The sequence below is a fragment of the Carassius carassius genome, chromosome 13 (assembly GCF_963082965.1).
Source record: "Carassius carassius chromosome 13, fCarCar2.1, whole genome shotgun sequence".
In the NCBI taxonomy this organism is placed as follows: domain Eukaryota; kingdom Metazoa; phylum Chordata; class Actinopteri; order Cypriniformes; family Cyprinidae; genus Carassius; species Carassius carassius.
Genome location: NC_081767.1, coordinates 17,381,126 through 17,407,277, shown reverse-complemented (window position 1 = coordinate 17,407,277; position 26,152 = coordinate 17,381,126). Strand labels below are relative to the sequence as shown.

The window sequence follows — 26,152 nt, the reverse complement described above, 5'->3', positions numbered from 1 at the left end:
AATAATAAAAAAACACTGTATCAAAAATAAAAATGTTAAAAGTGTTTAAGATTGGGTCCAGCATTGTCTAAGTGGTTCAGAATAGGTTCATATATGTAGTATTTTGTGTCTTTAAATAGCAAAGAAGTTTGTTTAGTGTTTTGCAAAAAGTGAGAGGCTGAGAATGTGCTTATAGTTGTGCACATCTGGGCTGCAGCTTTGCTCCTCGAATGTAAGGTCACAAAAAAATTCATTTTTGTGTGTAAGTAATAGTAAAAAAAAAACTGTAAAATCTATATATATATCGTTTTGGCGTTTGAGCTGTTTTATTATGGCAAGATGCAAAAGAAAAAAAAATACAGATCTGATAATTTACTAAGAGTAAATAAGAAATACAATTTTTTGGATAACCTTTCTTGTGAATACGGTTGCTCCTCCCAGACACTAGAAGGCAGCAGCTCCGTGAGACTCCTTGAGCGCTGCCTCTGCGCGCATTAATTCTACGTCACTGGCTGTGCTGACGCGGCGTAAGCGCTGCATCCATTGGGATCACGTAACGTTACGTGTCTCTCTTTTCACTCAAGCCAAGAATCGGAGAGGAGCGCAGAGGGAAGACATGGCACCCAAAGCCGGCAACAAACAGCAGTCAGAGGAGGATCTCCTCCTGCAGGACTTCAGCAGGAACCTGTCGGCCAAATCCACGGCGCTATTCTACGGCAATGCGCTAATCGTGTCCGCAATCCCCATCTGTAAGTTCCTCATAGTAGGAACAGATGAGGTCTCATTAGTAGGAACTTCTCTTCTCTTCTCTTCTCTTCTCTTCTCTTCTCTTCTCTTCTCTTCTCTTCTCTTCTCTTCTCTTCTCTTCTCTTCTCTTCTCTTCTCTTCTCTTCTCTTCTCTTCTCTTCTCTTCTCTTCTCTTCTCTTCTCTTCTCTTCTCTTCTCTTCTCTTCTGGTCTCTCTGATGACCACTGTTATTGTTTCATTACAAATTATTTTGCTCTCACCTTGTTTTTGCATATACTTAAATTTTTTATTTTGTATCAGGGCTGTTTTGGAGGATCTGGCACATGGATTTGGTCCAGTCTGCAGTGCTGTATGCAGTCATGACTCTAGTCAGCACCTACCTGGTGGCCTTTGCTTACAAGAACGTCAAATTTGTCCTCAAGCACAAGTGAGAATCCCTAAACCTCGCACATTGTTTCAATGCATTCTTTTCTCTGTCTTTCCAAGACCATTGTGGCTTCAGGCAACTTTAATGGAAGACTGAATTGATGTTGTGGAACTCTACTTTCAGGGTCGCTCAGAAACGGGAAGACGCCGTGTCCAAGGAAGTGACCCGCAAGCTCTCTGAGGCTGACAACCGCAAAATGTCCCGCAAAGAGAAGGACGAGAGGTATGCTAGTTGTAATTATAATATATTTGAATGGGTTTGTCAGCTTTTATCGGTAAAATCTTAATATTTATATAGTGTTCATTATTTTAAATAGCTTTTATTTTAATTTTTGTTTTGTTTTCTTAGTTTATTCTTTTTCTATATAGCTTTCTTTAGGTGTATTTCTTAAAGGTCCCATGACATGGATTATTTCCTTTTCTTTAAATGCTTTTTAATGTTTCCTTAGGTGTACTTATATTGTTAGTATGATTTTTACATTTAAAATTTAGAAATAAAAAGCATTTTTTATATCCTGATATTAGCCCTCTGGCTTGAATGCTCTGTTTGAAGGGGCGTGTCTGCTGTGAGACTCCGAGTAAACGACAACTGTTGTGATTGGCTGACATCTTTGCATTTGAAATGCGTATTACATGTGGACCCCTCTCAAATAAATAAATATATATATATATATATATATATATATATATATATATATACTACAGCTGTCGAGATTAACAAATCGTGGATTTGTTGATTATATAATTATTTTTTCGATCTTTTCCCATCACATGAAAGGCTGCAGTGATGAGTATTGAGTAGACAGAGTCTGTTTATCGCGTGAATGCAGTGATCTCGTCATTATTGCAACACGTTTTCTTTCACAAAATGCTTTCACCACAACTAACAGCAAACACATGAATACAGTAAGAGCTCCGTTGTGCAGCATAACAGCGTCATTCATTGTAACGGCAGTTTAGGCAAGTGTGCAGACATACTCGCGATGTGTGACAGCTCCGGAAAAAAGGGAGCGTTCTTTGATCGCTCTCTGTAGTTAAATCACAATTTAAATAATAGATTTGTTTCATGCTACTAAGAGAAACAACGTGAAGTTGATCGTTTAGTCACTGGCTTGATTCACTGATGCATAAACAATATTAAACGATTTAGAAAGAAAGTCTGTGTGAACTTGAATGATTAACTACACATCAGAAATCACTGATCACAGATCAGGCTTTAATGAACACTGTTACTCACTGTTTGTGCTGGTGCTGTCGAATCCATATCATAAAAGTCTGTTTGTAACGCCTGTCCTGACATTGCGACTGAATTATATGTAAATATTTGGGCAGGCAAAGCAGAGAAAGGGGAGGTAACATTTCTCTTTACAACGTCACAAAGAGGAGATTCCAGATCAGCCCGTTTGAGCTTCCGTTTTCTCAAAGGCAGAGAAAGATAGTAAAATCTCGATTTACACCGATTAAAATTTTTTAGAAACTTGGGGACCACATACATGCTACGGGAAGTCATATTAATGTTAAAAAACCTCAGAAAGTGAAATTTTCATGTCATAGGACCTTTAAATTATTATTATTTTATTTATTTTTTTCAGTTTTAGTAGTTCTAGTACTTGAGTTTATTTCAGTTGAAGTACTCAAGGCAGCATTTCTATTTCAGATTTATTTCAGTTACCGGAAACGATTTTTAATAGTTTTGATTTTAGATAAAAATGTAAACACTGGTGATTATTTAAGACGAGGATTGAATTCACCACGTCATATGTATCCTGTTGATCTGCTGTCTTAAATATGGCACAGAACATGTACTTTGTGGCTGACAGTGAGTCTTTGATGCAGGATCCTGTGGAAGAAGAATGAGGTTGCCGATTACGAGGCCACCACGTTTTCCATCTTTTACAACAACACTCTGTTCCTCTTGATTGTCATCGTTGCCTCTTTCTTCTTGCTGAAGAACTTCAATCCAACAGTGTATGTTTATGGCAATATTTACTCTTTGTGTCTGTTGAAGCCTATTTATGTTTAACTTTGACTTTATGTGTCTGTCACAGGAACTACATTCTGTCGATTAGTGCCTCTTCAGGTCTGATCGCTCTGCTGTCCACAGGGTCTAAATAAAAGACTCATTGCATTAGGAGGAGAAGATTGAGGAACAAACAAATGAGAGGATTATGGAGCTTGGTGGAAGAGAGTCATGTGGCAATGTGTTCAAGGAAGTTGTGATCTTTTGGGAGGACGTTTATCATTTAATTTGTTAAAGTTTCATGAAATTCATGATCGGTTGAGGCCTTTTTTTGTAGTCTTCTCTTGTTTTTTTGTACCAATAAAAGACTGTTGACTCATGTGTTTTGTCATGTTTTTCTACAGGGAATAGGGGAGGATGATGTGATCGAATGTTAGATCATAATACATAATACAATGATACCAGGAAGACAAGTGAATACAATAGAAGAGTCTGAGTCTCAGCTCTAGACCTCAAGATCCACTTTCCTGCAGAGTTTAGCTTCAACTCTAATCAAACACCTGAACAAGCTAATCAAGGTCTTCAAGATTCCTAAGAAAATTGCAGGTAGGGGTGTTTAATCCGGATTGTAGCCAAACTCTTTAGGATAGTGGATCTCGAGGCCTGGAGTGGAAGACCCCTGCTATACAACATAGATACAATTTCAATAAACTATGAATGAAAGTTTAAAGCAGTGTATATATTTTCTTTTCTTGCTTCATTATCATTAGTGACAGTATGTACAGAGGACTCCATAAATGACATATTTTTGTTAGCATCATCCTGGTTCCCTCAGTATGTTTTTTCTATTGGCTTTTGGATTATTGCAGAAAATTAGATTTGTCACCAACAGAAATGTATGAATCTTCTGTGTTTTTTTCATCATGGTAATCTTCAAAGATGAACACAGCTTTTATGAATTTTTAAACCTAAATACAATCGCCAGAAGTAAAAAGCTATAGGCGATAAACAAACCACATCACCGTCACATGACTTTACTGTCACCACTATTAAGCTTGACAACTTTTCAGTCTTTAAAAAAGATTTACCCTGAAAGTTTGGGTTAGGATAGTTTACAAGAGCATTATAAGAAACACAATGAGGTTGTAAAAGCAATCTAATAAGTTCACCTGATTTGTTTAATCCTCGACATCCTCTGTAGTCTCATTTAGCCACTCGTCAGAAACCACCTTTTTCAAGATGAATAAAAGCTTTTCTTTTTTTTTTTTTATCACAAGGTTCTATTACTGATGTATTTTATTTCCTTGAATAAAACTTAAACATAGCTTGTGTTGACCACATAGGGTACAATTGAAGGCTAATTTCCACAAGTTGGTCTTCATGTACTGCCTGCAACATTTTTTGGTTAAAATTCCTCAGTGGTCGTGTAAGACACCCTTTTTTAGGTAGATAAGGGGGTGCATTCACTTGAAAAACAAAGGTTATCCACTGCATCTTCAGCGGCTCATATGCCGGGGGTAAATTCCTGTTCATTAATACATTCAACAAAAAAAACAGCTCAATTGCTTAGAGTCATTTTTGTCTACACTTGGACTGTTGACAGCTATGCTAAAATGGCAGTGTCCGTCAACAGTCATTGGAGGGGTCTGTGCAGTGTGATGTCACTTTGCCCAGATTCTTGTTCTGAGAAAGTGCTTATGGTTTGTGGGGATTAAAAAAAAACTGGGTGGATTTTTATCATTATAGGCTGGTTGTGTATACACTTCCAAGACACATTAAAGTTCAAACACTATGTAAAAGTTAATTTTGCATCCAATGTCCCCTTTAAGGCATTTAACCAAAAACCCATTCTATTCGCGCAGTGGAAGTGCTAAAATGTTAACTTATTTTCAGTTTGCGTCCTAAAAAAATATTTCATCCTTGCAGCAATCTTGGGCTTGAACTTTAATCGGAAGTGAGCATCCCTATGTAGTCCTAAGCCGTTTGCCATGCACTTGGAAAAAGGATAATGAAAAATTTAATTTCCTCATAAGCTCTTCATCTTCACGTGGAATTACCCCATGATAATGCAGCACATCATCCATCACCCCATCAGCTGTTCTTACAACTAGAATTTATTATTATTGCTGTTAATATAATTATTGCAAGTAAATACACATTTTAGAGTTTTCAAAATATGTTTTCTTTGAGTATGTTAATTTAATATACTTTATTAAACTTGCCACCTCTTCTTTGGATCCTTCAGGTAATCACATTTACCTAATGGTATCGACTATTAAACACATGTCTTTCCTCTTAAACTAATTAAAAAACATAAAATGAAATTCTTGCCAAAAAAAGTATTACATTTGTGTACAACAAAAGTTTACGATAAAACTATTTAATTGTTATTGAATTATACATGAACTCAGACTCCACAGCTACCTTTGAAATGAATCATGAAGACTCACCACCCTGCGTCACATGACCATAATCCATAAAATGTATGGACTTGTGGAAGGGACCTTAGTGAATGGATTCAATTCCATTTGGAATGCCCCTATAAATAGGGTCACCTTCTTGAAGTGCTCTTTATTCACCCTATATTAGGCTGCTGTCACCCTAAGTCTGATTGCATTTTAACTTACGTGCTGCACTTCAGATTTCAAATAATAGTATTGCACTACCAATATATCCAGTCAGTTTGACTGAATAAAATTGTAAATTTTTTTAGTCATGATCAATTTTTATTGGTCAGGAAAATGTGACCGCATCACAAAAAAACTGTGGATGCGATGCTTTTCATATTTCTCTGGACCTTGACAGTGTATTTTACTAAGCAGTCTATGGGGCAGTCACAAGTCTCCTGTTTTTCATCCAAAATATATTAACCTGTGTTCCGAAGACAAACAAAGCTTTTACGGGTTTGGAATGACATGGGGGTAAGTGATTAATGACAAAATTTTCATTTTGGGGAGGGGGGTATCCCTTTAAGTGTAAACTGAATTTAATATTTTTGGACACCTAATTGCATGTTAATTACAATTACATGAAAATGTTTTATTGTTTAAATTTATATTAAATGCAGTCAGCCAAACTTTAGAGAGTTGTTTGATCCACTTAAACATGACTTTAGTACATGTTTATTTGTAATCTCATAATTTTTATTTCGTCTTTGAAATCTGCTGTACTGCCAAATGTACTGACAAGAATTAATGGTAAACTAAAATGTACTTTCTTGTCATTTCTATTGAAACCTATATATAATGTATTTAAATGTTTATGTAATTACACATTTGTAATGACAAAGCTGCAATTCAGTACAGTACATTTAAAATATAGTAACTTTAAAAGGAATAACAAACTACATACTATAAATAACACACTACAGTTAAAATTATAATCAAGTTCTTTACATGTGCTATAATATGATACTCAACACATCAAAATAATTGTACAAAGCACAACAACATATTATTAAAACTAAATTATTTAAAGCGTACTTTGAGGTAAATCTTTTCATCTTAAAAGTCCTATTAAGTGTATTAAGAAACATGGTCATGAAAGTGTCATTTATTTGATTACAGTCACGTGTCCTTCATTGATAATATGTCATCCAGAAGAACAGTTTTTAAAAAATATACTTTCCAAATTTGAAGTACACTAAAGGTGTGTATTCAATATAATTAAGCACACTTCTTTTCCACAAGGGTGTCGCTTTAAGTTGTTATCCTCTGAATATCTTTTATACTGTTACTAAGAAAAAAAAAAAAAAAAAGAATTTATAATCAAACATTACCACAAATGCAGGTGGCATAATATACTATATGCATGTCATATCAACTGTAATAGTGTATATTTATACTACAGTGTGGATTAAAGTCTGTTTATAATACAGTTGCATGATCATCAAGCATGTATTTATAGATTTATGCTACCCTCATTCAAGTAGTTTCTTATAGGTTAGATGTGTGCATTTATTTTTTTTTCTACCACATGTACCTGTGGCTCACATTATAAAGCAAAGTTTACACGCATAATTTCTTTAAAATATCCCTCATAAAATATCAATACAGGCATTCTTGCACAGGCAAAACAGCTTGAATCTTTGTAAATGCACATTGTTTCACTGAGTCTCCTATTCTACAGTCTGTGAAACAGGATTGCAGTTGCTGCGTTTGAACACAAGAGGGCCACATGCGCTGTTCCTCCACTCTGTGTGCTAATACAGCCAGACATCCCAGTGGCTGATGGTTTTCAGAGCAGAGGCCAAGCATGGGTGTTCATAAGGTTCATAGATCACATTTGTGAGTGAAGATCTCCTGCAAGGTGCCATTACAAGGGGACACCTAGACACCAATCGAGGGGATCCTTGGGTGCAAAGGCACACTTGCAGAAACAGAGGGGATGCAGGTACATGTTATGGAGGAGAGCACTCCAAGGATTCAGAGAGAGGTCATACCGATGATGAAAACAGATTTGGAGCAGGAACTACTAGGGCACGGACACTGCTACACATGGATCTCTCTTCACCATGAGCCTGTGTCCAGAGCCTCTAGGACCGATAGTCCTTCTTACTGTATGGCCTATTCCCAAGTATATGATCAATGTCTGAGACCACGTGGGATGTCATCTTTGGAAGAACCTGAATGTGCAAAAAAATTAGTCAGGGAACTTCTGGAAATGAATAGATGCATAGAAAGTCAACAGATTCATTTCCTCACCTGTATGGCTCCTAGGTTTTCAGTTAGCTGCTCTGCATTTGAAGTTCCTAATAGTACCGAGCTCACTCCCTCGTTCCGCAGACACCAGGCTGGAGAGAAAACGTGACAGAAGAAGTCTTTAAAACGGTCTTCTCAGCAGATTACGATTTTTGGACATTAGGTGGCACAATCTAAAAACTAAAAGTACTGTAAGTTGCGTTTGGTTGGCCAGCATGAGCAGAAGCTCCTGTAATTACTCCATTATGTGGTCAAAAATCATATTTCTTCAAAAGTTTGAGTTGGTAAGATTTTTTAATGTTTTAGTCTGTTATGCTCATCAATGTTATATGATTGATAAAAAAATACAATAATTTTATGAAATGTTATTACAATTTTACATTTATTTGCGTTAAAATATATTTTAAAATGTAATTTTTTTTGATGATGAAAAAGCAGCCATTACAATTTTCAGTGTCACATGATCCTTCTGAAATAATTATAATATCCTGATCTGGTGCTCAAAAAATATTTCTTGTTATTCTAAAAAGTATTTCTTGTTATGCTTAAAATGTATGTGGAAACAGTAAAACAATTAATTACAGACCCCAAAATAATTCTAGGAGATTTTACCAGTGACTGTTTTTGAGAACTCATGAAAAGCATGGAATAAACATGTTTTACCCATTGCCACCAAAAATGCTCACAAGGAATGCTTTTTTAAAAATAGATTTGTATACATTCTTGGTTGTATCAGTGCAGCAAATTCTTTACAACACCTCTTCAGCAATAGTTTAAGAACAAGAACCAAACCATGCATGATCTCTGCTCTGCTCAAAAGTCTACACTGATTTGGCAGCTCCACTGGTGTTGATGGGAGAATTCTTACCTACGGCGAGTTGAGGCAAAGTGCAGCTCAGCTTCTCAGCAATATGACTGAGTTCTTTCAGCTTTGCCTGCTGCTTTCGTCCATCCTCGCTAACTATCTTGTCTTTCAGCCACTGGTATGACTTCATGACAAAAAGACAAGAGAAGTAGATGAGTTGAGTCAGGTAGGAAGAAGGAAAGACTATAAATATTTGATTTGTCATCATGTATATGCAGCAGTATGTTTCTAGAAAATTGTAACAATTTCTAATTCAATTTGCCTATAACTCTGGGTACCTTCATAGCTGCCCTGGAGGATTCTGGGATACCATTTTCATACTTTCCAGTGATGATCCCACATGCCAAAGGAGACCATGTCATGGCGCCCACACCTACAGCCCCCCACAGAATCAAGGTAATATTTATATCAAGATGAAAAGCTGCTGCATGTACTCATGGATGAATTCTCTCAATTTGACAGTATCATATTCTCTGAGATTGAGTGAGTAAATGCTGACTGATTGACACCTGCCTATCTTATGGTAGAGCTCAGGGAGCTGCACTTCAACCTTCTCCCTCTGGAAGAGATGATACTCAGCCTGCTCACACACTGGAGGAATCAGGTTAAACTGCCTCGCTACAGAATATGCTTCCTAGAAAGAGATAATAGAAATTACAATACACTTTCATATCAAAAAAAATATAGAGGCTACAGTAGGGTTTCCCAGGTCCAATGCTCTGCAGAGTTTAGCTCCAACCCTGATAAAAGTCACCTGCCTGTGATTTTCTAATGATCCCAAATATATTAATTGGCATTGATTAGCATACTCAGGTGTGTTTGATTATGGTTAGAGCTCAACTCTCCATGAAAGTGGATCTCGAGGTCCAGATCTGAGGATCACTGGGCTACAGTGTTTACAGTATATTTGTTATATCTAGAATTTCAACATATGATGTACACACTCTTTCTTAATTTCTCTACTTATGTCGGTTTCAAATACATTTCTATCCTTCATTCGAAAAATTAACATTTTTTATTATCACTGATAGATAGAAAGTGTACAACAGAATCACATTCAGGCAAGACAGAAAGGTTCAAATGTGTTCTCATAAACAGTACTGTTCAAAAATGTTGGTCAGTAAGATGATTTTAAAGAAGTCTCTCACCCTGCTCACCAAAGCTGCATTTATTTATTTATTTATTTATTTTTTTGAGGAGTGAAAAGAGTAATAGCTCAACAGTGTAGAAGATGGGAGCATCAAGAAAGCGCACTTTGTAAATGTCTCAACTCGACCAGGCTAAGGACTAGAGATGCAGACAATTCCTTCAAATAGCTGCGTTTTGAGGGCACAGGTGCACTGCAACCTCTCTCTCCACCTGAGGAATGTCACTGCACCCTCCAGCTGGCTATGGGATTAGATATCTTCAACAATTCTGTGTGCGAAAGACCATATTTTGAACACTTAAAAGTGCGTTTTTCATGTGTGCAAACTGAGTTTTGTCTCGCAAAGAAGAAAGTATATTGAGTGCACAAAAATCAATTTTGCATTTAAAATAAGTTTGGATGTGTGCAGACGTTCTTCCATTACCATTGTTCGAGCCAATCAGAGACAAAGCTGCTAAATTCTGATTGGCTTCTGATTGACCAACTGAGCATTTTGCTGTCCAACGGTTATGCCTTAACTTTGCCATTACTAGTTTTGCAATGTCTCATGGACATTTAATAATTTTTGACTTTCAGTCTGAGTTAAATCTCCTTTTTTGGCTCATTTTATCTGTAAATGTAAATCTGCTTAAAAACATCCACACCTGAATACAAGCCATTTTTCACTTCCAGCCTTCATGAATAATTATATATTATATATTATATAAGTTATAAATTATTAAAGACAAGATTAATGGTAGTTATTAAGATTGATGTCATTTGGAATCGGTAAAATGTGCTTGGAAAAAACATAATCAGAATAACAACTTGCATAATAATTATGCATGCACTGTATTTCTCCTCTTCTGCTGTCGTGGTAATTCAAGGAATGTTGTGATTGGTTGTCAAGGCAGCCAATCAAAATTTAGCTGCCTTGGTTGTGTTGAGCAAGTGAGCCGTCGCCATTTAGCATCAAGGGAGCAAGCTAGGGAAACATTGCATGCGCAAAAGAGAACATCTGCACACATCCAAAAACATATTTTAAATGCAAAATTGATTTTAGTACGCTCAAAAGACTTTTTTCTTAGCGAGACAAACATTTTCTCCACAAAACTCACATCATGTCCATGCAAAATGCACTTTTGTGCACTCAAAATATGATCTTTCGCACGCAGAATTGTGGCAGAGATCTAACCCGATAGTTGACCTGCCATCGAGGATAGTGAGGATGGAGGAAGGAGACAAGTGGCTTCTGGCCATAAAAGGGTCACTTCCTCATGCACCTCCGGGAAGAAAGGAACCAGAGTAGAACGCGGTTGTGAGCCACGTTCTGTACTGAAAAACCAATCGTCCGGCCGTAAGCATTTAGGTCTGTGCGGTTTATTCACCTCCCGCCTGATGTTCACAGCTGCCTGGGCAAGCATGGCTGTCAACTCTGGGTCGGATTTGGCAGTGGTGACAACACCCGAGGTGGGCAGCCCCGTCTAAACTTAATCCTCAGAGGTCAATAGCCCATCCTCCGATGCTGCAATTGACATCTGATCTCCCGACGGCACACCTAATGAAATTCTGGGACAGCCATAAGACAGCCCAGCAGAATCACTCAGCAGCCACACAGCAAAAATCTAATGAGTGGACGTGCACTGTCGCCTTATATACTGTTGTGCACGGGGAGTGGCAAAATCCACTAGCCAATTTCCAATGGCATTTTCTCTTAAACTTAGAGATGACTGGGCTACCATGTTAGACCCCTAATAGTAGGGGACAGATATAGGGAACTGTTATAGCAACTATAACTGTGATGCCAAAGCTGGATTTCCTCCTTGAAAACAACTGTGATGCTTAATATTTTTGTGGAGAGTGTGATAATTTTTTTTTTCATTATTCTTAGATGAATGAATAAATTTGTACAGCATTTACGTGAAACAGAAATCTTTTGTAATATTATTAATGTCCTTACCTGCCACTTTTGAGCAATTTAATGCATCCTTGCTAAATAAATGTATGAATTATTAAAAAAACACAAAACATTTTTTTAACAATATAATATAATATAATATAATATAATATAATATAATATAATATAATATAATATAATATAATATAATATAATATAATATAATATAATAATAGCCTTTTTTCCTATGTAATAATGTTGGAATTGTTCAATAGCTTTTCTGTAGTCAGGTCTTTAGGTATGTACACCCTGAGAAATACTGACTATAATAAAAGTGACAGCTAGTCCTGCTTACCCCTATATACAGTCTTATCACATGACTGCTGATAACCCAATTGACTCATTGTTTGCATATGCATATAAAGAGCTCATTTCAGGCTGTGAACACATGTCCTATTTGAGGGGGTAAGTTTCTGTGGGACAGATCTGATGTGACACCAGAACATGGTATTATCACAGTCACATAAATTACAGCTCATCAGTGTGTCCCCTCTCTGTTAAAACCTTGATCAAGCCTCCAATTATCGCCCGTGAAATAATAATGTCAGTGCTTAATTACAACATATCAGTTTGGGCCAACTTGCTTTGTGCTACACTGCAATTACAGCAACATACAGTACTGCGAAACACTGACTTCAGTCAGAGGACTAAAAATATGTGGCATGGCCAATATACACTATAGAGGAGCTGAGATACAAGAGGGTACTTTGTTATCTTTGCAAACACTGTTTGCTCCAGAATTCAGTCCTACAGAAAGCCAATCATCAGTAATACTCTCATTTAATGTAAGTGATACACTTTAATTCTATTGAAATGCCGTGCCCTGTAGGGTGATGTGAAAAGTTTCTCTTGACAAATGCCGATTAGAAAAATGTTACTTACCATTATTTCCATAGCTGTCCATCGTGAGGTCCCCCAGTACATGGACATGCCTTGGTTTATCACGTAGGTCATGGCTCTGACGATCTCTGCAGAGAAGATTCACAAATTCGTTATTGCACTTGTAAAAAATAAGCAAACATAATTTTATTGAACGTGCACCTGTAGTGTACTTCAAATCCTTAAATATATATAAAAAAAAAGAATAAACATTTGCAGATAAAAATAAAGACCACTTTTATGACTGTTTTGTAGCACACAGAAGTACACTTTTAAAGTGCATAATATTCTTATGCAAAAAATAAATAAAAATAATAATAATCTGTCATTTTCTTGCTATATATGCTGAAAAGCCAGAAAATAAATTTAAAAATTAATATAATATATAATAATGATTATAATAATAATAATAATAATAATAATAATAATAATAATAAATAAGATATTGATAAAATATAATGATAAACTACAATAGTTCTGCTGGTCATCAAAGACAAATGTAAAATTTGGTGGAAAACTAGCTAAATTGAGTAATTTTCTAAAGCTGTCTGTAATGACCTCTTTCTCCACTCTCAAAAATGTTTATATGGATATTCAGTGATTCACACATGTTGAACTTTGAGAGAGACTAAACTCCATTCCCCCCTGTTACGTTCTGATGCTACGCTCTGAAGAAAGTTACTGTGTATTACTGTGTTTATATGAAGGTATTCTCAGTATTGGTGTTTTCCCATATTTTGAATTGCACTGCATTGTGTTTTAGTGCTAAAGGAAATGTCTGTAATATCAGAAAATGTCCAGTACCTTAACTGGCAGATCATTTGCAGTACCTTCTATGTTTTATTATTTATTTTTCCTTACAGTGTATACCTGTGTTTGCTATCTCAGACTTCAGGTGCTGACTTAATCAGGTATTGTACAATATAGTTTCATTCTTTATGTTCAACTTGACGTACTTTTGTGTGGTTTCACTTAATTCAATAAGTGCACTCATGAGGAAAAAAAATATGATAAAGTACGGTGTAACTTTATATTCCCTTCAGCTTTTACCCTTCACGCTGATGGAATTGTAATTGGGTAAGAAACAAAAAGCGAGAAAGCAGGGCCAAGAGAGTCAGAGGACTGCAGAGCTACTGAGGAACTTTAATATGCACTGCACACAGTGAGAAGCGCTAAACTCTGGGCACTTTTTGCCTCAATGCAGCAGAAAAGCACTGCATAGTTATCTGCCTGCCCATGCTTATGAGACAGACAGCGAGAGAGAAGCATCCACATCTGTTCCATGTACAAAGATAAGAACCAGAAATGATTAAGGAGTCTAGACTTGCAATTTTCGTGGCACTTTCAAAATAGCACATCACATAAAATAGCATTTCTGTGATGTGCAGTTGCTTGAAAAAATTTTGTTTAAATAAAGAAGAAGAATGAATCAATGTGTGATGAGTGAGAGGAAAAGTTTAATGCATTATCACATTTGAAAACAATATACCACCTTCACTAACCTAACAGATAATGTTGACAAAAGCAAACGTGAGATTTGTTACAGCAACCATGCAATTTTGGCTTGCTTCTTTAAGTCTTTGAGCTCTTCTAAAATATGTTTTTGATAATAGATAATCTCCTGTAATAATAATTTGTGTAAATGGAATAAAACTCCAGTGTTCATTTAAGATGAAATCTGCAGCGAATTGCGTGTACATTTTTGTAGTTTAGCAAAATTGTAGTTGAATAATGAAAATATAACATATTTTCAGTTTCACACATTTTTGATATTACAAACAATTAAATTCACAAATTAATAAAACGAGATTTGCAAATAAAAAACACTTTCACAAATAGCTTTTAATGTCAGAAACACAAATTTGCCTTGCATTCATTTGTGAATCAGGCCCTGTGCATTTGTAGATCACTGCATGTATTTGTGGATCGCTCCCAGTACATTTGTGAATGGCTTGATCACTGCGTGCACTCATGTATTGTGAAACATTTCTGGCATCAGTGTCTACTCAAGGCAATCAGATAACAGCCATATATATCACTGACCAGTCGTAGAAAGTTTGTAACAAATAATCGTTTTTACATCTTTTGTTTGAGGAAAATGTAAAAACATATAGGGAAGTAGCACTTAAAAATCAATCAAGGCTAGCTGGTTGGCAGGCACTGTGTTAGATTTCACGAGTGTGAGTGAGAAGTGATGGAATGAAAGCAGAAAAGCTTGTTATAGTAGAGAGGTCTGGAACAAATGGCTGAGTCAGGGTGACCTTGGCTTCCAGCGCAGAGCTTTGAAATATAACTAAGCCCTGAATCTTACAAAACAGAATAGCTCTAAACGGTACATATATTACCAGAGGGCCATACTGATCCACCTCTAACAAGAGAATATTGATTAAGCCCACGAAAAGAGAGCGATTATAAAATTTTTTTTCGAAAATCTGTTTGGCTTTACAAGGTGCTAGCTATATCATATAGGTATATATATAGGTTTACAAGCTATATCAGCCATTATGCCAACTTTGCTAACTCCAAACTCGGTCCTACACAGACACATAAGCAAACCTGCAATGCAGTACTATATGGTTAGTGAAAGACATTAGCTATTTGAAAAGAGTAGTATGACAAATTCACAGGGGAGGAGTTGTGAATGGCAATGCAAATTTGTATCAACAGCATAGTATAAGCTCTGTATGCATGAAGTCCGATATTTTTTACAAATTGCATACAACATACACTTAGCTTGCACCAGGTTTTTTTTTTTTTGCATTTACAGTGCCCAGGCCTATAGATTAATATAAATTAGACGGAACAACAGCATACTCAGACAGAGACACAGAACAATGATTAAACTTTTGTATAGCGCAAATGTCAAGCTCCTGTGTTCATTCAGACTATCAAATAGAGTATACTAATTGAAAGGCTGTGAGTTCGGCTGTCAAAACTGAAGTATACTGTGGGCAAGTCTCATGACAATGGCAATGTGTTGCCGTTGTATCTCATTAATTCTGATTGGCTAAAGAGAGACTTTTTTTGCTGCTTAGAGTTTAGGGTGGTCACAGGACACCTATTACAGTGATATCTGTATTAGACAAATTAAACAAGGTATTTAAAAAGCCTAGAATCTTTAAAAGTTATAAAAGCATAAAATGGCTTGAATTACTCTATGGTTAATGTCATGGTCACACTACATTTTGAGCATGCAAGATTTATTCGGATGATGCATCGGCTGTGATATAACGTCAGACTGTGCAATATCTTTTTAAAAACTTAAATTCAACACATAACAAATAAAAATAAATCTAAAATGTAAAAACATACAATCTACTCCACTAGAATGCTTCTAGCAATGCAGAGTCAATGTAATTGTTGAGACACTGTGTGGCGAGTGGGGCGGGGCCGAGGGACGTGGGAACAAGGAGGGAGGCCGGCAATGATTGGGAAATCAGTGACACCTGCGATCCACTGCCGGTCTCGAGTCCCACGTAGGAGATGGAAGGATATAAAACTGGAGCGACGACAGTGAAGGATGGGAAAAGTCCAGGCCTGGTCCTCTCTCCTCTCTCCCCTCTCTCATCTCCTACGTGGGACTCGAGACCGGCAGTGGGTCGCAGGTGTCACTGATTTCCCAATCATTGCCGGCCTCCCTCCTTGTTCCCACGTCCCTCGGCCCCGCCCCACTCGCCACATACTGCATCTTATTTTTGCAGGTGAATGTGAAGATCGGCCGAAGTATGAAGAGACTTAAGTTGGATTAAAAATTTGGCACAGCCAATCCTCCTGAAAGTATAGGATGCTGCAATGTGACAAGTTTTATTCTGGGTCATTTACCATTCAATATAAACTGGGAAAGCATGGTATTGATCTCCTTAAATAACCTTGAGGCAAAAAGGCAACATAGAAAAAATAAAATTAAGCCGAGGTTACAACTTCTTTTGACTGTGGAGATCTTACCTTGGGGTGAGACTTTAAGATCATTCCATCTTTGAGTATCACTCTTGATCTTGACTAAGATATTATTAAAATGGTTTCTGGCAATTTTATGATTGTCTTTATATACTGTATGTTAATACCGAAATAGATTAATAGGTATCAAACCAACATTAAAAGTTGTAAAATTACTGTAAAATTACTATAAAACACATAAAACGGTCATTCAAAAAACGGAACTTTGTGCAATAACAGGAATGTTTTTTCTGAACATTTTAGTATTGTTTTTTTTTATTATAATGTCACATAGTTAAATTGTTTAATTTAATTAATGGTTCATTGTAAAAAAAAATAATAATAAAATCCCCCTAGAAATAAAGCCTTGTGCAACGTAAAGGGCATATATTTCTGACTATCTGAGTTAGTTTGGGCTCGAAACATAACAACCTTAAAGAGTTTAATTGGCCAAAAAAAAAAGTAATGAATGTCAAACTAACTTTACCCCCTTCGAAAACCACGACGTGAGCACCGCACCAACTGCACAAAACGCCACTAAAATGAGAGAAACTGCAGCCTCAGTTCTGCCGCTTGCCGCGACCAAAGCCAATGGTGAAAGTCTTTACGAAAGGAGACCCCGCCCCATTTTGGAGGTTCTGCCCAATTTTGGATTTCACGCCCCATTTTGGAGATCTCCGGTCTGCAGTTATAATCCACTTGGATCTCCAGGCTGCAGTTAAACCCTTCTCGCCTGCGGCGGAACTGAGGCGGAAACAGCGCCACAGTCCCGCGGTGGACGATACCACAAAAGCCTAAATGACAGCAAACTTCAGCTATGTACACTGAAACATGAACAGGGACAAATCTTTCACCCTCCATTACTCGCAGCGAACTACATTAACGATAACATAGTGGCGTGCTCTAATACTAGTATTTCCTGTCACTCAGGATTTGTACAGAGATGAAGACTGCCAACTCGCGGTCGGGAAATAAACTCGAAACGAAACAGCTGCCATGAATCTTGTATGATTATATATATATTTTTTTAAATATCAATATTACGTTTTCGAGAATTTATACAGTATCGCCAAACAAAATATCGCGATGCTCATATGTATCAATATGTTCTTACACCCCTAGTGGGAACCAAGGAGTCCTGCATTATTGACACACTGTTTTCCTAATTAATGTTGTTCAGTTGCTTTGACAAAATCTTTTTTGTTTAAAGCGCTATATAAATAAAGGTGACTTGACTTGACAGCATGATTATTGCACAGGTGCATGCATGTAGAAAAAATCTCTTAATTTCCATAAAATTTTAGGTGGTTTTTGACTTTATATAGATGTAAATTGTGAAAAAGAGGTAATGTGAATAATAGGAGATTGAAATGCATTTACAGAATAAATTCCTCCATGTGCATCAAAAAATTAATGTGACTTTGTCCAATGGTACTGTATAACTTAATTTAACCAGCGGACTGATCTCATTGCATAGCATCTGACATTTTGTTATGTTCATTATTAAATGCCCAAGCATAGTCTGTCATCAAAGTATTTCTGGATAATTGCTTCCCAACTAGGGTTGTGACGAGACACTTATCCGATGAGATGAGACACGAGACTGGGTTCAAGAGAATGAGACGAGACAAAATTTGTAGACATTTTTCAAAGAAATCCTCAATGATGAATTATATAGGGAAAAAATTTTATTTTATTCAACTGAAAAACACAAAATGCAAAAAATGTAAGTCCATTTTGAAATCTACTTGTACTTGTCAACTTGTATGAAATTAAAAATGTATTTTAATTAATTTTATGCACTAATAAACATCATGTAAACACAAAAATTATAAATAGTATAAATAAAAATAAACAACACATATATCCCTTTAAAGTGGAAATGAAGCAGTCAGTCAAGTTTATTATTTAGTAAACTGATTTCCACTTTAATAAAAAAAGTATATATAATAAACATGATTAATGTATCCATTTAAAAGAATAAAGCAGTGGTTCCCAAACTGGGGGGCGCAGCAAGGTTAAGGGAGAGTTTGGGCCCTATGAAATCCATTTGATTTTTTTCCTAAATTCCATTTTATTTTTTATTTTATTCTGTTTTAATTGTTCTGTATTGCTATTTTTTCATTTTCCATTTTTCTCAACTCCTTTTTAATAGTTAAATTCAATTTTATCAATGAAAAAGCAATTCTAATTAATCAATATCATGAAAATATCATGAAATACATTTTTCACATCAATTTATTAAAAGTTTAACAAAAATTTCAAGTTTAGGGCCCTATGAAATTGTTTTATTTTTTCTCACTATACATATATATATTTTTTATTTTTTATTATTACTCTTATTCTTATTATTTTTTTAAATTCTTAAAGTAGCCATATGAATTATGATTTTTTTCCTCAAAAATTCTGTGTTGTGTATTTACATTTTTATGGTTATCACAGTGAAGGCATAAAACATTAAGTTCATTTATCATTTATCTTTTAATTACTGAAAATTAAGAAAACTTTATTTTTTGGCAAACTATGGGGACTTACTATTAAAATTAAAACATGGAAGAAAAGTTGTGTGATTAATCCTTAAAAAATGCTGTTTGTTTCATTTTTGTAGTAGTAGAAGTAGTAGCCGGCTATGTAGCCTACACTCTACTGAAAAATAGTACCAGACTTTTTTGACGGGTTGACACAAATACCTTTACACTTCTGTTGTAAGTGACGTGACATACAGCCAAGTATGGTGACCCATACTCAGAATTCGTGCTCTGCATTCAACCCATCCAAAGTGCACCACACACACACACACACAGCAGTGAACACACACACGGAGCAGTGGTCGGCCATTTATGCTGCGGCGCCCGGGGAGCAGTTGGGGGTTCGGTGCCTTGCTCAAGGGGACCCAAGTTGTGGTATTGCCGGCCCGAGACTCGAACCCACAACCCTAGGGTTAGGAGTCAAACTCTCTAACCACTAGGCAACAACTTTCCCTGATATGAAGTGATATGAAATGTTCATGAAATGACTCTCAGAGCAGTTTTGGAAATGTTGTTCATGTGTTTCCGTCTTCATTTAGTGAGACGGCAGACGCTGAAATCACCGCGAGCGTCATGAGTGCTTCTGTGTAGTAAATGACAGTTATTTAATTTTAATAATATAATTCAGATACATATCATTTATATCATGTCATATCATGTAATTACATAATAATAATCATACACATAATTTGATTTAATAATAATAACCCAATTTGAAACAAAAACTGAATGTTCTGACAAGCTTTGTGAAATTATACTACATGCCTGAACGAAACAAACAGCAGAAGCTCTGAATGAGCTGCATATTCACTCTCTGACAGCAGGAGGCGCCTTCTTGGACACTAGATACAGACCAGATACAGCGCTTCCTTGGTTACTGCTGTAAACAAAGCTTCGCTGTGCTGAAACACTGCGGCCATGCTGATATGTGTTATATACCGTATACCGTGTTATGGTTTAAATGGTGGTGAACGTGTAACTGACCTCACATTGCTTTTTAAATGCAATTTTTAATGACCACATCTCTATTTACGATCATTCAGGTAGCACGTGAAGGCAGCGTTAGTGAAAACAGGCAGAGACAATGGTAGCTTTAGCAACATCAGCCTTGCAGGGAGCCAAGAAGCTCTTTTGGAAAACAAAATATGAGGTGTGATGTTTACTTTGTCTGGAGTCTGAACCGTTGTGCATGAATCGTTGGTATCGATCCCTCTTTCAGAAGCAATCTTTGCACAACTCCAGCGCTGAACTGACCCTTGTTTGTGAGTCAGTCCAGCGTAAAATGTTAGCACAAACGTATAGGACTTTTCCATTTTTTTTTCTTATTAAAGTGATTTTTGCATTCTGTGGCACCTTTAGTAATAAAATATTTATATTTCAAATAAATGCTGTTAAAATAAGAAATTCTTGAGCAGTAAAGAAGTATTTTACAAGGATAATGTAAATGGAGAAATGCCATGTATATATGTGTTTTTTTTTTTTTTTTTTTTGTATCAAATTAGTGCAGCATTGGTGAGCATAAGAGACTACTTTCAAAAATTTGGTAAGACCTTTTTTTTTTTTTACCTAATCTTGATCTGGTTATGCTCATTTTAATGACCAAACTTACCCTCCATCGGTGTGTTACTATCAGGCCGGTTGGCGAAGACCACATCTACATATTCCAGCTGCATCCTCTGCAGGGAGCCCTTAAGACCTGAAAGATGAGATGTATATAGCGAGTCAGTCAGGGTATTTGTTTTTCTTCCCTTTAAAAAAATTAATCTGTTATCTGTTTATATACCAATGTAGCATAATTATATAGTTATACATTAGGAACATTTTAGTGCTAATTGAAATGTTGTATGCTCTGAGAGACAACAGTTTGTTGAGGACTCTTCATAACATGAAGAATTTCAAGCTCATAGCATCAGAACAAACTTTCACCCACTAAATCAAGCTTCGCAGACGAGGGACCCCTAGCTGCGTGAGTCTGGTGGACTCTGCAGTAATCAAGTTCGTCCTGTACAGGGCCCCAGGGCTCATTCATTCTTTCTGTCTGTCTTTAATTTAGCAGAGTGCTGGATTGATCGTCAATTGTAATGAAGAGGGTTTGGTACTGGATTCCCTTCTCTGTCCACCTTTAGAGGTTCACTCTGACAGGGTCAGCATCTTGAGGTCAGCTGAGACTTGATAGTCAGTAAATGATGGTTGGTTGTCAGCAGTTTGAGACTCAGTGGGCCAAAGAGATATGCAATTAGAGATTTCTGATTAATTGTATAGTGCAACGTAGCACAACAATGTCAACATATTTGACAACATCCTATCTTTACCATGACACCCCAGTGTTGATTTATTCTGTTTGTTTCAGCACTGCTAAACTATTGTTTTATGTCCTCTTTCTCTAAATGTGTATGTGTGACTGCTTAGATCAATTCAAGAAAAATGAATCTACATTATCGTTCAAAATCTGGGGTCTGTTGGGTTTTTAATGGTTTCAAAATACTGGAAAAGAGTAAACATATAGTGAAATATTATTATAATTGAAAATATATATATTTTTCTCTTTTAAGCAGCTGTTACTCCAGTTTTATTGTCTTTCAGAAATCATTATTATATTGAATTGGTGCTTAAGATGCTTTATTTATTGTTATCAATGTTGAAAACAGTTGTGCTGCCTTAATCGCTTTGTGGAAACCACAATACATTTTTTTTTTTTCAGGATTGTTTGATTAATATAAAGTTCAAAGTTACATTTTGAATCCTTACAGAATGAAAGTATTAATTCCTTATATATATATATATATATATTAGATATACATAGATTTATATTTATATTTGTATCATTGACAAATAACACTATCCAATATAAAGAATTTATACTATTTACTACAAAAATATACATTTATAAATGACGACTAGAAATATCAAACGTTGTGGACGTCATGTAGAAATAATATTTTCCTCACACCTTGAAAACATGTTCAAATATTAATCAGTATCATTAAAACATGTTAAATATATTTTTCAAGGTAAAAGTACGAACCTATAACCTGTGCCAAAAATGTGGCCCAAAGTCTCAGTCCACCCTTATCTGTGTGTATATATGTATGTGTGCTTTGCAGCCTGACTAGACCAATGATTGAACCAAATGCAGTGGTGTAAATATAATACGGCCGGCGTGTTCACAGACAGGCTCCAAATGCAGGGAGCTGCAGGTGGGCGAGAGTAGTGTGTATCCAGAGCTCTATGTTTGTAAAATAGGTGTCTGGCCCCAAACTTGCTGGCATGGAAGAAAAATAAGGGCCAGTGCGAAACAGCACACACAACCAATATTTCATCCTCTCTGTAACCCTGAATATCTAGGCCAGAGATGTGAGTTATTTCCGTACTTTCACACCAAATGTAACTACTGTATAGCATCCACTGTATTCAGAAAATAACTAGCTTTTTCAAATAACAAAAAAAAATAAAGGGTCTTATTATTTACTTAATTTGCATCATCCTTTTAAATGTTTCCTCTACATCTACATCAGGTAGAAGTAGAACCAATATTTTGATGTAAGCAAAGCATGCTGAAATGTAATATCACAATTTAAGGTGCCTGTTGGTGTCAGAAGAAATTAAGTCGGGGAAAACTATGCTATTTTATTTATTTATTATTTTGAGAGTCAGAAGCACATTATTCTGATTCTTGATTCTGTGCATTGTCTGTTCAGTTACTGATGCCGTCACACGAGTCACTTGCGTCTACATTGTCTTTAACACGCACACAAGCTATGATCACAGAGTGAGAGTATTTAGAAAGCGAATGATTGTACTGTAGCTTTACCTTCAATAATGTGTTTCCTAGAAAGCCCTCGTTCGGTCTCGGCTCTGAGGCAGAAAAAAAAGAGCAAACACAGAGACAGATGTGCATCAGAAAGCAGAATTTCAGACAGAACTAAGTTTAGTCTAGCATATGAGACATGTCCTCCTTCTGCCAGAGTTTCTTGCTCATCTTTTTCTTCTTTCAAACTAGCCCTTTAGCATGTTCATATTTCACGTCAAATAAAACCCTGGCATATTTAAAGTCTGATTATTATTCATGAGAGAGGATTTGTTGGGAAATGGGACAGTACTTTTCTTTAGTCTTATCAAGCTCTGCAGCTGCACTTCTGCACACTTACTTCCAGAATACTTATTCATACAGAAAATGCTGGGTCAGCACTTGACTTGAACCAAGGTTTGTAATTACATTTATGAAATGTGGGAATCCATGGATGTCTGCATTAAGTGTGCTGCCCTTTAGAATGAGCAACAGTGTGAGAGTTATGAAATAAAAGTTGTCATGACTGGACGTGACATTCACAATGAGAAAAATGACAGTTAACTCACTTTCCACCCCAGTAAAGCTTTGTGGTAATAACCAGACTGGATCGCCTTGAGAAGAGATAGAGAAAAAGGGAAAAGTGAGTTAGGATTTGCACTTACATATTCCATATAATTTTCTAATCAAGCAAAAAGTTGGTTAATCAGTAAAATCCACAGTATGCATATTTACATGTTAAGTTATAATCAAACCACAGTACTTTCCCCCCCTTTTTTTTTTTTTTTGTAATCAAACTACAATGAGACATTTTTTGGGGTCAGTTAGAAATATTTTATTTTGTGTTTATTTTTTTAACAAAATTAATACTTCCATCCAGCAAGGATGTGACCGGAAAGACATGTTACAAACAACTTCTATTTCAACTATTTCAAAAGGATTATATCCCCCATAATTCTGAAAATATTTTTCTCCAAACTGAGGCAGCATGACTGTTTTCAACATTTATAATAATGAGAAAATTATTAAATGTTTTTTGATCCCCAAATCAGCATATTAGAATGATGTCTGGAGGATTATGTGACACTGAAGAGTGGCTAATGGCTGCAAATTCAGCTTTGCAATTACAACAATAAATTGCATTTTAGTAGATTTTTTGATCAGACAGATATTGAATGGCTTCTATCTATTTTGACCAGTTAGTCCCTTGATCATTGGTTTCATGACTTCATCAAACAGGAAGCAGGCTGTTGAGGCCGAACTGCAGAGATAGTGATGCTATTGCTCAGCGATGATCAGGGGCTTAGCCCAGAAAAATCCATGTATGTGACTTTTTATTTTAATAAATCAGAAAGATTTACCTTGTTTAAAATATACAAAAACAAACAAAACAAATACAACTAATTTTTTGTATCCTGTATCCTTGTATCCTGACACATATGCTAATGTTGTGTCTCTATCTCACTTTTTTTTGTCTCTGTCTCTGTTTTCTTTTCTTTTCCAATCAAGTCTGACTGGCTACACTCGTCCTGGTAGAACAGGGATAAGAAGCAAACATTAAGCAGTGCACTGACATACTCTTACTCTACAAAGATATACAAAGGACTTTATCTCTGTGTTTATGCATTACAGTAAACAGATTCAAGTTGTTCAGTCTAGCAGATAAACCTTACCCTCTACTGATGTCTGTGCATCATTCCTCTGCTGTGGCTGCCTCATAAAGTTTTGTCCTATAACTTTTCTGTTGCCTGCTTTCCTCTTTTCTCAATTGCTTTTCTTCTTCTCATCATAACAGCTCTCCTTTTGGGCTCTCCTTGCCTCTCTCCACTCCTTTCTCTTCTTCTATCCTCATTTAATCTAATGTCTTCATTCCTCTCATTTGTTCCATTTGTTTTTAATGTCCTCCCTTTCTCTTCTCCATACATCTTGTCCACTCATTTCTCATTTTTCCTCCCTCCACTCTCTCCCCACTATTTTTTCTCCCTATACCATTTTACACTATTCTCCTCTTAAAGTGTGCCCACTTCTCTACTTTGCATATTTGCAACACACAGAAGATGGTTAATTTTATGTGATTTCAATGTTTGCTCTTTTGCATCAGTGATGGATTGTGCATCAAAACCAACCAGTTTGCTGAAACCAAGTAAATTTTTCCTTGATTCTGCCCTCGGACGTAACGTAACGCACACAGTTGTTCAGAGTGCCTGTCCCTTGCCTCATCTGACATCAGAGCATACATCTTTGAATTCCTCATTTCTTTTATGATGCTTTCTGTGACCTCTTCTGAAATACATGCAAACATTTCATTTTGCGATGAGTGAGACAGGTAGGTAGCATGGGATGGAGCATTGTACTGCTGTAGAAATAGGTCAAACTGTGCGAGAAGTTTCATGCACTCAAGGAAGTTTCCCTGATTTTGACTCTGGCTCTGTTCATCATGTCCATGGAATGCAATCCCCTGCTTCCCCAGAAATGACGTCACACCAACAACCCGATGGAGGTATTCACGTCTCTCAGTTATTTATCCTACACTGGCTCTATGAAGCTGTTCTGTAATATATCCATGTGTTTCAGTTGTTTTGTAGTTCTTCCAGCATGTCATGGAAGCCTTATGAAGGCTACTTTGTTCATGCTCTCTGAATGATTCTAAAGCCCTTTTCCAGTTGGAGAAATCTGCACTTGTTAATGTGTCTTTGCGGTTTCGGATATGATGCTTGCCAAAGAGACGACAAGAAAAGCAGAATGCTGGATACGGAATACTCAAGCCACTGAAATGCATCTAGCCAATTCTGAATTAAAAGCTCTCTGCTGTGTTCCAAATTGGGTAAAATTTATTCAGTAAACACCGCTGTGTGTTGCTGCAGAGCACAACAACGTGCTTTGTTTGGAACCATTTCCTTTGCGAAATATGTCTTTTTTTATTATCTTATTTATTGAATTGTTGCCCTGACACGAAAAGTCGGCCACAGACCGTGCTAACCAAAGATTATAACCTCTCTGTGTGTGTGTTTCCTAAAGACTGTGCTGCGCAACCGTTAACTGTTAGATGTTCAAAATGTAACGTTAAATCATACACAATTTAAAACCTAAAAAGAAATATAATACTATGATTAAAAGTTACAGATACCTGAAGCTGTTGTATCTTGGCGTTCAAGTGTTGGCTGGGGGTGTTTTACATTTTCTTTGAAGAATTTTGAAATATTCATTTTAATTTTCAAATAAATTGATCTAGTAAAATACTACACGCCAACAAACTGCCTGG

At 36.3% G+C, this 26,152-nt stretch overlaps 2 protein-coding genes across 2 annotated transcripts in view; one reads left to right on the top strand and one right to left on the bottom strand.

Annotated features, from left to right (window-relative positions):
- The first annotated feature begins 506 nt into the window (after window positions 1-506).
- ssr3 (signal sequence receptor, gamma) lies at window positions 507-3,361 on the top strand. The gene is made up of 5 exons (XM_059564370.1): window positions 507-728; window positions 1,027-1,153; window positions 1,277-1,375; window positions 2,989-3,120; window positions 3,201-3,361. The coding sequence occupies exons 1-5, from the start codon at window positions 596-598 to the stop codon at window positions 3,265-3,267; spliced, it is 558 nt and encodes a 185-aa protein (XP_059420353.1). The 5' UTR covers window positions 507-595; the 3' UTR covers window positions 3,268-3,361.
- Window positions 3,362-7,134: 3,773 nt separating this feature from the next.
- The window catches only part of LOC132156004 (voltage-gated potassium channel subunit beta-1), a 141,523-nt gene continuing 122,505 nt past the window's right edge, over window positions 7,135-26,152 (bottom strand). The window contains exons 6-14 of the mRNA XM_059564808.1: window positions 23,460-23,504; window positions 22,915-22,958; window positions 20,713-20,799; window positions 12,643-12,728; window positions 9,191-9,311; window positions 8,956-9,050; window positions 8,681-8,801; window positions 7,816-7,904; window positions 7,135-7,736 (exon numbers count right to left, since the gene is read on the bottom strand). Coding sequence (XP_059420791.1) covers window positions 7,647-7,736; window positions 7,816-7,904; window positions 8,681-8,801; window positions 8,956-9,050; window positions 9,191-9,311; window positions 12,643-12,728; window positions 20,713-20,799; window positions 22,915-22,958; window positions 23,460-23,504 — 778 coding nt within the window. The 3' untranslated portion in view covers window positions 7,135-7,646. The remainder of the gene's footprint in view (window positions 7,737-7,815; window positions 7,905-8,680; window positions 8,802-8,955; window positions 9,051-9,190; window positions 9,312-12,642; window positions 12,729-20,712; window positions 20,800-22,914; window positions 22,959-23,459; window positions 23,505-26,152) is intronic.

Excerpts from the sequence above, each read along its gene's own strand:
- ssr3 (XM_059564370.1), top strand. The coding sequence starts at position 596 with ATGGCACCCAAAGCCGGCAACAAACAGCAGTCAGAGGAGGATCTCCTC. Across the intron at positions 729-1,026 it reads CGTGTCCGCAATCCCCATCT|GGCTGTTTTGGAGGATCTGG; the intron begins GTAAGTTCCTCA and ends ATTTTGTATCAG. Across the intron at positions 1,154-1,276 it reads AAATTTGTCCTCAAGCACAA|GGTCGCTCAGAAACGGGAAG; the intron begins GTGAGAATCCCT and ends CTCTACTTTCAG.